This window comes from Gossypium hirsutum, chromosome A03, assembly GCF_007990345.1.
Source record: "Gossypium hirsutum isolate 1008001.06 chromosome A03, Gossypium_hirsutum_v2.1, whole genome shotgun sequence".
NCBI classification, from domain to species: Eukaryota; Viridiplantae; Streptophyta; class Magnoliopsida; order Malvales; family Malvaceae; genus Gossypium; species Gossypium hirsutum.
Genome location: NC_053426.1, coordinates 112,057,508 through 112,072,037, shown reverse-complemented (window position 1 = coordinate 112,072,037; position 14,530 = coordinate 112,057,508). Strand labels below are relative to the sequence as shown.

The 14,530-nt window shown below is 32.6% G+C and overlaps 1 protein-coding gene and 1 pseudogene across 1 annotated transcript; both read right to left on the bottom strand.

Moving 5' to 3' along the window:
• Positions 1-416: 416 nt before the first annotated feature.
• LOC107928002 (beta-galactosidase 5) lies at positions 417-5,064 on the bottom strand. The gene is made up of 18 exons (XM_016859157.2): positions 4,690-5,064; positions 4,499-4,594; positions 4,289-4,401; positions 4,123-4,189; positions 3,909-4,001; positions 3,621-3,764; positions 3,438-3,526; positions 3,252-3,357; positions 3,029-3,116; positions 2,819-2,937; positions 2,563-2,727; positions 2,303-2,481; positions 2,107-2,216; positions 1,932-2,041; positions 1,620-1,841; positions 1,335-1,537; positions 829-968; positions 417-741 (listed from the first exon to the last, which is right to left on the bottom strand). Exons 1-17 carry the CDS (start codon positions 4,858-4,860, stop codon positions 848-850), a joined length of 2,196 nt encoding a protein of 731 aa, XP_016714646.1. The 5' UTR covers positions 4,861-5,064; the 3' UTR covers positions 417-741; positions 829-847.
• A 4,151-nt stretch (positions 5,065-9,215) lies between these two features.
• LOC107927885 (uncharacterized) lies at positions 9,216-14,530 on the bottom strand (annotated as a pseudogene).

The window sequence follows — 14,530 nt, the reverse complement described above, 5'->3', positions numbered from 1 at the left end:
ATTATTGAATTTGATAATTAAAGTTTCTAAATACTGCAAGACAATAATAATCAAAACATAGAAAGTAGGGACTAAAAAATAAACATTTTCTTGGGATGAATCAAACAAACCCTATACAGAGCCCTAAGTTTAAAGGTAGGCAGTACCAAGTACCTTCTTCTTTATCAGGGAAAAATGTGGGCCATAAACCTTTGGCAGCCATTGAAATTCTAACCTCACACATAAACTAGAAAGGTTAAAATGTATAATAAGTCCTTATACTTTTTGTAATTTATAATTTAGTGCCTGTATTTTTATTTCTAAGAATTTAATCTTTTTACTTTTCAGATTTCAAAATTCAGATCCAATTGGTAACACTATTAAAATTATTTTGTTAAATTCACATTCATTGTAATGTCATTTTTTTAGTTACATGATTGCCCAAGTGAGAATTTTTTTTATTTGACAAATAACAATTTTAACAATTGAACTTGAAATTACAGAGACTAAATTCTAAATTGGTGAAGAGTATAGGGACTTATGGCATATTTTAACCAAACTAGAAAAGTAATGAGGAGACCCCTAATAAAAGTTGCCTAAAAAACTGGTACAAAAGGAAAAAAGAATCCAAACACTAAACGAGCATGAATTCCATATGTAATTTTCAGCAACCCCACAAAAGAAACACACACAAGTAGCATGGTATGTCACACCATGTCACCATCATCATCCTCGTCGTCATCATCGTCATCCTTGTTTTTCCTTTGATTTGGGATAAATATGTCAATGGCATTGTATCATTCAAAGCTTATATAGGCACTTTTGATGGAGGAGAAGGCTAAGTTATACCTAATGTTGTATAGTTTCGTTATTTGTCAGTTGTCGTCAATCGTTTTACGATCGAAATCTTCGAAGCATCTCCACCGATTTCTTCGAAAACTACTAATGAATTTCGGGTTGGTTTCAACCAGGACCTTGGAACATGGTACCTGAAAAAATGAACACATTTTGGAACAGAAGTTTAGCATCAATATTTCAAAGGTAAATTACACTCTTCGTCTCTAAATTATAAGTTTTCATTTTAATCACCTAAAAAGTTACAAATTGGTCACTAAAGTTTTTTAAATTGTTTTTTAAAAGTTACAAATTAGTCAACTAAGGACTAAAATTATTATTATGCCAACTAAAAAAGTGCCACCTAATAATCAGTGACCAAAAAAATAATTTCGAAAACTTTAGTGACCAAATTGTAACTTTTTTAGTTAAGTGACTAAAACGAAAACTTACCCATATTTTAGTGACTAATGGTGTAGTTTACCCATATTTCAAGATGTTAAATTTTTTAGGGCTTTTACCATTGTTGAGTCGGACCGCCACAACCGAAATGACATTTCGTTTGACGAAATGCACCGACGTAACTGCATCCAGTGCAATTACCATTAACCGATATAGTCCAATATCGGCCTATGCTCTCGCCGTTGATCCATACTTGACCTTTTCCCATGCCACTCATGTCCAATGCTAAGGGATTGTCTCCACCCGGGGCATTGAAAAACGCCTGAAGGTCGAGTTTATAGTTTCTTGCTTGTCAAGGAACATATATATACACACATACATTCACACGTATGCATTTTGCTTACCTTGTACCATGTTAATGGATGTTTTAGAGTTTCCAAGGATCCTCGAGTCCAAACAATCGATGGGATAGAATTCGGAGAACTGAGATTATCGGCTTCTCCTTTAAGGCCAACCTTGTATGACCATTTCTGCCAAGTTAAGTCCTTTTTTCCTTCATCTAGCCCATGTAAAACAACTGATCCTTGGACACCAATGTTCCATGTCTCGAAATGTGGACCAATATTCTATAAACAACAGAACAAACCCGAACATGAAATCGGCAAAACGAAAAAAAGAAAATCAATGAATATATGTTTTTTCATCGGAGAACAAACCGGTAAACCGACTGCGATACTGAGAATAGAAATTTTGTTCTCTCCAGGGTGTAGGTTGATGTTTTTGGTAAAAGAAAACTTCCTTTTTTGTTGAGTCCCAAAAGCCGATCCTGTAAGTTTTAGAGCATTTTAGAAGTTTTTAAGCTAATCAGCACCTGAATTCGAAATAATGTACCTGAAAGTTGTCCATTGATGAATACATGAATGCCGTGCCCTGCTGTTTGTATACTGAGGGTCAAAGGTGTGCCTTTACGAAGAAATGATTCGGATGAACTTATTCGTACACTGGGAAAATCAACCCAATCAGTAACCGAAATGAACTCGATTCTATTTCAATACATGAGCTACAATACGAACAATCATTCATATACCTGGTTGTATACCAGAGATAATCACTGGTATCCCTTGTGATGTTTAACTGTTCCAATAAACCCTTTACGGTCATTGACGATTCGTCATCCACCGAATGTACATCTTCGTTGAACGTCTCCCACGATTCTATCTTCACATTCGTTGGCACCATTTGGACTCGAGATGCTTTAGGTCCGACCTGCAAAAAGAGAGATGTATCTAGCTTTATCATTGCATTACATTAACCAAAAACCAAACAATGCAAGACTGAGACACTTACTTTGGCAGTGTTGAAAACAACATTTTGGCAATCTGGAAGGATACTAATGGACCAACGCGGAAGGTTGTAATGCATGTTATTGAATGTCACCTTTGCATTTGACCTCAAATTATAGTTCGAGAGAAACGCAGCACAGCCGCCTGACTCGGAATAGAAAACATGTGCCTAACACATACCAACGAGCTGATTTTCTTGTAAGACTGTAACAAATCATAACATTCAACCAAAGAAGCATAAAACACAGATTACCGAGCACCTTTTCGTAGCTTCCTAAAATGACGATGTTAGGATCAGAATTAAGCAATGCTTTTTCACACAACTTGACAGCCTTATGGAGTTCTTTCAGATGATCATACTTAGGTTGCCTTATCAAGCCTGTTAAAATTACAATATACCATCAATTACAAATTCGAAACTCTGGGTACACATGTTGTAACGGTGATACTTTCGGGTTAGAACTTTTTACCATATTCATCAATCGGAGCATCATAGTCGTAGCTCGTAGTAATAAAAGGTCCTCCAGCTGTTCTTCCAAAGTTGGTACCTCCATGGTACTACAAAAAAACACATGTTACTCGGATTCGAATGTTAGTATAATATATAGACATGTTCTAAAGAATTATATCGTCGTAACTATGTTTGAATATGCATTAAACACGGTCAAAAGCCCGAGCAATTAATAAATATACCATGTAGTAATTGACAAAGGAGCCACCCTTTTGAATGAATCTGGCAACTGCAAATGCTAAATCCTCCACTGGCCTTTGGTAATTCGGGCCACCAAAATCTGAGAACCTGTACATAAGAAAAAAGGGGACAGCTTGTAAGTGTATGTATGTATGTATGTATGTGTGTGTATGTGTGTGAAATATTACCAGCCAGTCCAAGCCTCAGTCCATAATGTGGGTTTATAAGGTTTGTTTGGAGAGAAATAATCACAATAAAAACCATTGCATGTGTTTATCTGTAACCAAGGATTAAAAAAGAATGAAGCTTTCAAAGTACAACATCAATGGCTGATCTGATATCTGTGTGTGTGTGTGTGTGTGTATGCTTACCACAGGATCTGGGGCATCATATTCCTTGCACATAACCCATGGAACCCCAGTGTTTAGCCCAACAGCCATTTTTGCAGCCCATTTCACATAAGCTTTACCAGCAGGTCCATATAACTTGCTTTCTGGTTCATATTCATTTTCAATCTGCAAACAAACAGTACATGTTGATCAATATCATTCATTCATACATACATACGTACGTACATACATACATACATACAGACAGACAGACAGATATACACTGACAAACACACACACACACACACACACGCACATATACATACATACCTGAGAGAGGATGATGGGGCCACCTTGAGACTCAAACAAGTTTTCATCCTTCATCATTTGAACTATTTTCTGGGTGAATTTTGCCATTGCTTTCTGAAAAAAAAAATTATAAAAATGGGCCATAAGAAAATTTGCATTGTTTCATACATACATACATACATACATACATTCATACATTCATACATACATACATACGTACATATTAGCCTTTTACCTTAAAAGGCTCATTATCTGTTCTGAAACTAATTCCAGGAACATATTTCAACCAAACAGGAAAACCCCTGGAAAAAAAAATCAATGAGAATATATAGTAAATGAACATTTCATATATAAGATTGAAAATTTAAAAAGAAAAGAAAGTGTGTTCATTTATAAATTACCCAAAGTTCCATTCTCCACAAATATAAGGTCCAATGCGAAGATGAACATATAAACCAGCTTTTTTAACCAATTTGATGAACTGAACCAAATCATATCTCCCTTCAAAATTATACTAAAAACCCCAAAAAAAAAAGGGAAATTCTTAAGGAAAAAAAATAAAAACAGGGACTAGCATAGAAAATTAACTTTTAAAAGAAACAAAAGCTAACATTGCCAGGAGAAGGTTCATGAAGGTTCCAAAAGACATAAGTATCAATAACATCCAAGCCACCATTTTTAGCTTTTTGTATAAGACCTTCCCACATCTACATTAACAACAAGTCGTTACCAATATCAATATTTTCCCGAGAAAAATGTGGGATTTTGAGATGAAAATTTTCCGGGAAAGTTTTGTTTTTACCTCGGGGGTGCTTCTAGGATAATGTATAGAACCTGCAAAGAGAATTCTTTTTTGACCATCAATTGCAATTGCTTTTCTATCATAAGTAACATTACAATGAATAAGCTGAAGATAAAGAAATAACATTATAATGCTTAGAGAAAAACAGTGGGAAACTGAGTTAGCTGCCATTAGAGAAAAAAGCTAAGAAAATTTTTTTGAGAATGATAAAAGAAAAATGAGGTGAAGTGTGGGAAAAGAAATGAATGTGACAAAGGAGGAATTTTTTGTTTATATATATATATAATATCATATACTGTCATCACTGCAATACTACACAACAAAAGCCCATTTTTTCTGTTTTTTCAGCTTTGTTCAGGAAATGAAATCAAAAAGATTTTGGGGTTTGAGGATTTCTTGTTCACATATATATTGTATATGTTGAAAACCAATTAGCATATAGCTGGCTCATGAGGTGCCCCATTGACAAAAAAATTGTATTCATGTGGAGGCCATGTTCTAACTTCTACACATCATTTCGGTCAAAATTTTATCTAGAGTCCTGTTTTTGTACGAAAAATTCTTCAAATTAGTCTTTATATATTAAAATTTTATTTAATTTATCAACAATTTAAATAGTATCGTGATTTGAATAAATTTTTAATGTATAAGGATTAATAAATATTTTAAACTTCAAGATTTGATTATAATCAATGTTGTAATAGTTGGATCGAAGATCGAAATAAGTTGAAACTCAAGTTAAAATATTTAAAAATTTAGAAAAAAAATTATATTTAAAAAATCAATTTAAAATATCAGGGATGTTTAGTTTCTAACCAATTTTTCGATTTTCCATTTTTAATTTTATATCAAATCAAAATAATTTTGATTATTTTCAATTATATATCACCGATAATATCGATTAAACTGGTTTCAACAACTTTAATTATAACACATATAACATGTGAATACAAACCATTGATGAAAAGCATGAGGTTAGTGTTTCAAAATCTCAATTTATATAATTACAAAATTATTATTTTTGCTTTCAAAAATAATAATTTTATTTTTGTAAACAAAAATAATAATTATTTATTAAGTAACTTTATGTCCTTTTCTATAGTTTGAGAAGTCAACATTTATGGTACACAAGCTGTTAACAATTTATTTTTCCTTTTTTCTTTTAACTGTTTGTACAAGTATAAATTACCATGAATCAGCTTAAACATGAAGCAGGGACTTAAACGAATCATCTTTTTAATAATTATTCGATAGATGCATTGAAATCTAATTAAATTTAGAATTGAGTACTAGACTTCATTTAAAAGATATCGAGAATAAATGATGAGAAGGTGGGATGGTTTTTTGCTCACCCCGACCTTGATTCCGATGGCGAAGTCAGAAAATTTGTTTAAGGAGGGTCGAAATTAAATTTTATATTTTTATAATAGTAAAAATATAATTTCGCTATTTTAATAGTCTATATCTTTAAATTTTTAAAAGATTAAATTAATTTTTTATCATTTTAGGGCAAAATGCAATCTTATTGTTACTAATTTAAAATTTTATAAATCATAAAGGGTCTGAATAAAAAAAATCATTTTAGGGGGTCGAAACCCCTGCTAGCTCCCTTGGCTCTACCACTACCAGATCCAACCCTCAATAAATATTATTTTTTCTGCCTTTTATCCCACTATGTAAAATCAAAGCTATACCTAATTCTGATCCGACTTATCTAATTAAATAATTAGACTCATCCAACATACCAAAACTCGATTTTGCAAAAAGCTTGACCTTATCAAATCTGAATTTATTTATCATCCCTAATATCAAGCTTCTTATTGCTCAATTTCACCAAACCTAATATTTTCAATATTAGCATTCGTCACCCCAATAAAACTAGCTTTTTACAATTTTTTCCCTCTTGTTATTAATCATGAGATTAAATAAAAGTGGTAAAAAACTATTTTGGTCTCTCTCAATTTCGAAATTGAGCAAATTGATCATTCTAAAAAATAGTAGTAATTTAATTACTATCAATTTCGAAAATGAGCAATTAAGAACAATTAGCCACGATATTAATGTCTTCAAATAATTGTACATAAATTTGATTGGTATAACAATAAATTTAGCTCTAAATGTTCACATGTTCTGTCAATTCGGTCTAGATTCTAAAAAATTCAAAAAATTTAACCTCAATATTTACACATTCACATAAATGTTGCAAGATAAATTTGTTAGATCATATTACCAAATTGACAGAATGTGTAAACTTTGAGGGCTAAATTTATTATTATACCAATCAAAATTATATACAATTGACAAAAAACATTAACATCGTGATTAATTATTCTTATTACTCACTTTTGAAATTGACAATGACTAAATTGAAAAAAACTGGAGAATTCTTTTCACCAATAAAATTCCAATGAATATGTTAAAATGAAAACTAATAATGGACAGAGAAAAAATGGGGATTTTAGTGCTAATTTAAGGAGGCTTTTTGAAAGAATGGAGTGTTTGGGTGACCCACTTAGAAGTAGCCCTCATGTGGGTGACAATACTACATACCTTCTTGACCTTTATATTTATTTATGCTTTTATATGGATTTTATGGAATATATTTGGGTTCCATAATTTGTAACTTTAATATTATTTCAAGCCGCCAATCAAGCATTGGCTTGATACAAATATTTTGGTAAAAAAAAATTAGTTCTTTTCAAAATTTCGATATTGAGTAAATTGGTTCTTTTAAAAAAAATAGAACAATTTAATCTCTGTCAATTTTAAAGGTATTTCAAAAGTGAGCAATCAATGATAATTAATCATAATGTTAATGTTTTGTCGTTAATTTTACATAAATTTGATTGGTACAACAGAAATTTTAGCTCTCGTAATTTATGCATTATATCAACTTGGGTCATGATTTAACAAAATTAACCCGCAATATTTTTGTAAATGTGTAAATGTTGAAGCTGAATTTCTTGAATTTTTTTTAAAAATTAAGACCAAATTAACAAAATATGTAAACATCGAGGACTAAATTTGTTATTATACCAATCAAAAATATGTATGATTGATTGAAGATATTATTGTTGTAGTCAATTGACTTTAATTGCTCATTTTCAAATTTGACAGAGATTAAACTACTCCAAAATTTTTAGAGGGGCTAATTTGCTCGATTTTGAAATTAAGAGGGATTGAAGAGGTCTTTTTACCCGAATAATTTTGGAATCTTATATTCAAGTTTCACCTGGTATAAATATATGGATTTTCTTTCAAATTTATTTTGGTTATAGTTAATTTGAGTTTAGTCAATTATTGAATTGATTTAGGGTTTTAAGGTTTAAGATTTAGGGTTTTCTTTCAAATTTATTCTGGTTATTTAAGTTTGTTTTACCTTACGTAAATGTATGGGTTTTCTTTCTAATTTGAACGGTTAATACAATTGCAGATTAACAAAAAGAGATAAAATAACATTTAGTCTTTAAACTTGACAACTTTTCTCAATTATGTCGGTTAACTTTTTTCTTGCCCATGTTAGTCTTGGAATTTGGCAATTTTTTTTTTCAATTTGGTCCCTAAACTTGAATCCCATTAACGTATGATGATGTAACACTGAAAATTTTTAATATATATATAATCGTGAAATATTAAAAAATATTATAAATTATAAACAAATTATATTTTTATCAATTTTTAAGCGATAACATAATATATTCTTAAAAGTACCATATCATTACACTTTAACAAAATTTAAATTTCGGGGTCAAATTTGAAAAAAAAAATTGCTTCATAAAAAACATTATCTAAAGCATTGACCACCAGCTTTTAGCTCTACATGATTAAATCAAATTGTGGGTATTTTAATGAAGTATTATTGGTTTGTAAAGCATCTTTCCTTAATATATACATGTATGAATGTATGTATTATTGCTCATAAAAGCTCATATATACACTGACTTTTTTTTCTAATTCATAAAATTAAAACTTTTTTTTAGGATTATTCATGTTTTTAAATTAATATATATTAATTAAATTCAACAAATTAAAATAATTCCTCATTAGTTGAAACATTGAAGAGAGAACATTTAAATGGATTACAATACTTTCTAACTAACTGTTAGTTGGGAAGTACTAAAAATGAGAGCATATAATTAATTAATTTTTCATGTAGTTGAGTGAGTTGTAAGTGGAGAACATTTTCCCAATATTGAAGAGGGGGTTGTCATCGAGTCGAACCGAATTATTTGAATAGTGACAAATTCGAGTTCAAACATTAATTCCTAAGTTTGAATTTAAATCAAGACATAATCAAGTTATTACTTAAGTTCAAGCTCATTCGTAATTAAACTTTGTTTGTAAGGGTAAAAATATAATTTTATAATATAAAATATATTAAAATAAAAAGCTAAATTAGGTTTGAGCTGCACTCAGTTGATAGTTTGAGATTAACTAGAAAATTAATGAATCAAATCCGATTTTTTTATCGAGATGAACTTAAACAGTTTGCGAGCACCAATATTTCATTTTAAATTCCAAAAAAAAAAGGAAAAAAAATATAGGTCACCTTCAATCTTACATTAATTTGCTAATCAATCGAGTTTTTTGACTCCATAAACTGGATTAACAAAATGACAAACTCTTAATTTCACTTTTCAGAATTAAAAAAATTTCACCACCAATAGAAGTGCATCAAATACAAGCTCGATTATAAAATGGTGATTGATGAACATGGGAGCCATGATCCATATTTCATGATCTCAAAGTCTCAACCACCATAATCCAAAAATTGTAATTGTGTTAATTGACTTCTGCGTGGCTTTTCTACTTTTTGGGGGGGCCTCTCTGAGTTGCCCTTAGCTATACCCTACTGCACAAACATGCAAGTTGTGGGGCTATATTGCAAAAAATAGAAATCTAGGAAAAGAAAAAAGGACATCAATATGTTATGCCCTTTGAAGATAAAAGTGTTAGAGATTCCTAGAAGTGTGGGTTGGAAATGGTACCCTGTTGATATTGCCGGTTTTATTTCCATCTCTTGGTGTCGAACTCCACGGTGAACATTTCAATGGAGGATAAGATTTGATGTTCTTTTCTTGATCCTCAAGCAATGTCTGCACCAGATGTAGAAAGAGATATTAAAACAAAAGCGAGTCAAATTCTGGAAAAGTGCGTTTTAACTCAATAACATGCATTCAGCTTTCTAGGAGAGTTTTTCATAAAATGTCGAAAACTTGTAGTAATTGCAAGACATCGATGAATATTCTCGGTTTTTCTAAAGATGGGGTCGGTTTAAGTTATGATACGAACCTGGCTATAACCTGGTAAAACGAAATTAAGCTTGAAAGCACCTTCTGAGCTTTTTAGAACTTTACTTTCCGGCATCAGGTGCTTCGGATTTTGGCTGTGAGAATTCTATATTGTTTGATTAGCATATCGAGTTTGTCTATGTCGTCTAGCTCTGCCGTGTCCTCTCTTTTGGTTTCGAAACTGCTTCCACCTTCTTGGACTTCAATTTGTGGTATCGTTGACATTTGTTTCAACATTATCTGAACTTCCAACAACAGGTTTCGGGTCAGTTTTGCAATCCTTGGATTTACGATTTGATCCTTTTGAATTCCTATTGGAGCCTTCCGAGTTTTCTTTCGAAGGAGATGGTTTTGTCTTTTCACCTGCTGGATTTAGCTTTGGCTTCTTATTAGCTTCTCCTTCACCGTGTTTTCCATCTTGGATTTTTTAAACTCTGAATGCTTTCTTGCCCTTTTGTCATCTCTAGATTTCTGTTTTCTGGATTCGTTAGGGAGATCAGATGTGACTCGGCATTTTGGTGTGCATTATTCGAATCATCACTAGCATCCTGCTGCTGAGCTTGTAACTTAGCTTTCCTTAGTATCAACGTCTGCACATTATCTACGGCAAACTCCACAATGGGACGATGCTCGGGGCCAAACGTTTCTGCAAACAACCAATGACAATTTAAGATTAGAAACAGAAAAGAAACAATGCCCTTGAGTAAACTTTTTCCCCTTCAATGTTATTGATAAACTGCCCTTCGATGCAGAATGCATGTAATCTAAAAGCAAAGGGACATTACCGGGGTTATTGTTAAGAACCCTCAGGGCCCCAAGTGCATGCTGATGCTCCGAAAACTGATCAAAGGCAACCCCACGTGACTGATTTTTAATAATGACTTTTCCCTTCTTCACGGTTTTCAAGAACTTAATCTGCACGAGTAATATCAGGGTTATGAAAGTACTCTAAATATGCATAAAATTATTACAAAGAATTATGAGAAATAAACATTTATATTAACAGATTAATAACTTTATCTAACCTGTCGTATAACAGGCTTTTGCTTTGCAGCTTGTGAGGTAACTGCATCGATACAAAACTGTTTCAATTCTTTTTTGGTCATGGACTTTAGCAAATTGAGTATAACGAATCTGATTTTCGAAACATGGAAATTTGGAGACTGAAGCTTCGTCATCTTTTTTTATCAATGCTACTATTATCACTTCCCTTCTCTCTTTCATTTAGCTGCCCTGCAAAACCACTAGAAATGAGAAAGATACCCCATCTGCAAACATAAATACATGTATACTAATGATTACATAAATTGCCACTACAGAAAGGCACCAACTTCACCATATTTCAGGAATATCACTACATATTTGATATATAAAAGTCAACGATAAAAATTTCTACTATGTATCATGTATATAAATATGCATGTGTGTGTCTGTACTCTGTATGTGTACGATACACACGCAAACACAGACATCACTTGAATATCCAATCAGAGAATTAATCATCATTCAGAAGGTCAATAACTAACACACTATAAGAAAACCATGCATGGCAGAAGAAACTTATTGCATATATGAGATTAACTTGCTAAAACCACTTCAATACTTTTCAAGAAATCTGTAATCTCGTGTCATTATCTTCTGCACTTTGATAACCATAAGAAATATTAGCTTCTTTATTTAATAATCAACATGTTTGATTGATCTATAAAGTTAAGCCAACTCATTTATCCTAAATAATAATGCCAAAGACTCGGAGGAAAGATGTTAATAAGCATCCTTGACAAGTAGATGAAATTCAGTTAAGGACAACAAACCATCATCTGAAGCAACAGCAGCATTAGTACCACCACTGTAAAGTCTCTTCGGTACAAGCCCAGTCGACACCTATGGGTCTTTTGCCAAACATTTTCCCATTGAACTTTTGACTGGCCTGAAAATGAAAAACAACGTAAAAACAGGTAGCAAAAAAATCTCTAAATCTTCACCATTTTGGACTAAAGGATAAAAAACAGCAGTACATTTTCAGCATCCTGTTTACATGTGAATTTGACAATAGCAAAAACCTTAGATAACCTGGAAAATAAAGAGGAAAAACCATTACATGATGAAAAGAATACAAAAAATTGACAATTTTAAATGATTTTGATTGAAGAGAAGATAACCTTTTTCAGAATTATGCAGAAAAAATACATCCCAGACAAACCCTGCCGCTGAAAACATACCCTTTATCTCATTTAATTTAGCCTGCAACAATGTTCAGCAACTACTTTAGATGTCAGTAATAGGGATAATCATATTAGTACACCATTAGCACCAACCAACCTTGAAAGGCAGATTTCTAATAATTAGCTTCCACTTTTGAGTCTTCGCACCCTGGGCCACAAGCACCAGACAAAAATAATTAGATAAAGTATGAAGTTAAAGAATTTCATCACTCATTCATTCATATGCAAATAAGTACCGGTTGAATCATGACTGCTTTATCATGGTTACTTTACCTCACCACCCAGCTGGCGTGCCCAAACAATGCCACCCTGTATCTCTTTTTGGTGTAGCTTTGCCACAGCAACATGAGCTGATTTAACACTTGTGAAAAGTACAGCTGAAGCATCCATTTTGCATCCATCTTGTGCAAGACCTAGTAAATTTTGCATTTTACGGTTTGCTATTAATCCTCAGAAAAAGCTTTTTTATCAATCAAGTTTCAATCCAATCACCATGTGTGATATATGTTATAATAAAATACAACGATAGACAACATTGGTAGCACCTAAATAGTGAAACTTAACAGATTTTTGGTCAATGGATAACCAGGTGTGTGTGGAAAGCCATTACAGCAGTGGTGAATACACATGCAAAAGACAAGCACATAATGCATTAGAAGCTACATCAAAAACCGCACATCACAACGAGATAGCTTATATCATAAGTTATTTTTCAACTGATAAATATGTCTATCAAGAATACGGAACTATCATTAGAGCTCTTCAAATATAACATTACTCTATTAATAAGCTTTCATTTTTCTTATTTCTCATAGAGTAAGAAAGAAGAATTCAGTTAAACAGTACCAAAGAACAACATTTTGACTTACCATGTTGGTCAAGCTCTTCTTTTGGAAGAGAATAAGTTACAGCACAGACCATGCTACTTTCCTTTGCACATCGATGAACAGCTTCGGCCATCTCAGTATTACGAAGACCACCAAATATAACTGTCCTAGTAACCCTTCATAATATTGACAGTAGAATAGAAACGTCATGCCTTAATGTGTCAGAAAGTGAATATTATAATTTTCGATAAAAAACTAAACGTGCATAAAATAACATGTTTCTAATATAATGTGGAAAAATATATGTTTCAAAGATTCATTTCATGAGTAAAAATTAATTAAACATCGGCTGCCAGGAACTAGACAATGATGTCAGAGGCCCATATCTAATTACAATATTTGATACTACAAAGAATTCAGTACCTCTGCTTTTCTGAACAGTTCTCTTTATCCGCTAAATCAGCCCAAAGTGCTGCCACTTTTCTAGGTTGCACAGGTTTCTCTGGAAAAGCAGGAAAGAAAACAAGTAGTTAACAAGAATAACAGAAAAGACTTCGTAAGATGTAACCTAATTTTGGCATTCCCGAACCATGCTTGTCCACGGTTGAGGTAAAACCATCTGTATCATTCTTTGTCTCCACGGCATCATCCGCGACAGCATATATTAAAGTTAGTAGAACACATACATACAAATCTATAAGCTAGAACTATATAAAAGCATACAAACCTTGGGTTGCTTTCGACCACCACTGCTCCAATGGAGCACGATGCATAGCAGTTTAACTCCAATTTTCCGACCTCCAACCAATGAACCATTTTTCAGCTCAATAGCTCGCGTGGCATCTTCAGTAGCAGCACTAAGGAAAAAAATACACCAACCAAAACAACGGATAAACATGAAAATTCATCACCGAACCAAGCAAGGCAACCACAACAACAACAACAACAAATCTAAAATGAACCTCAATTTAACTTAGAACTGAACGAAACCGAAACCCCGATGTTCAGTTGACCCTATGAACAGATATTAAAAGAACATATATTATCAGTGTTATTCCGAGCAAACAATTGATGAAAAAAATCAAATGCTGTGCTTTAAAGTAGTATATATCCTTTCTTTGTAACCATAAAGCAACGCCTGATTGGATCAACATCGCTAAATGTTTCTTCAAGCTAGAATAATATTAAATTTTAATTTTTTTTTTTAAAAAAGAACAATAGTATTGAAGCTAAGTTTTTCACAATATAAGAAAAATTACCTGAGAATTGGTGAAAGAGTAAGGCAAGTTCGAGACGAAGGCAGCGGAAGACGAGTGTTCGGATTCGGGTCTCTTTTCAGATCTCAGTTTTCCCCATTGATGACTGCTAAGGAAACGGAGCGAAAATTTGAAACCGGGAACTAAAATCCCCCAAACGTCAGAGCACTTAAACGAAGCGTGGCGGGGTTTAGAAATTGGGTCGGGTCGAATCGGGAAATGAAAATTGGATTTTGTGGACT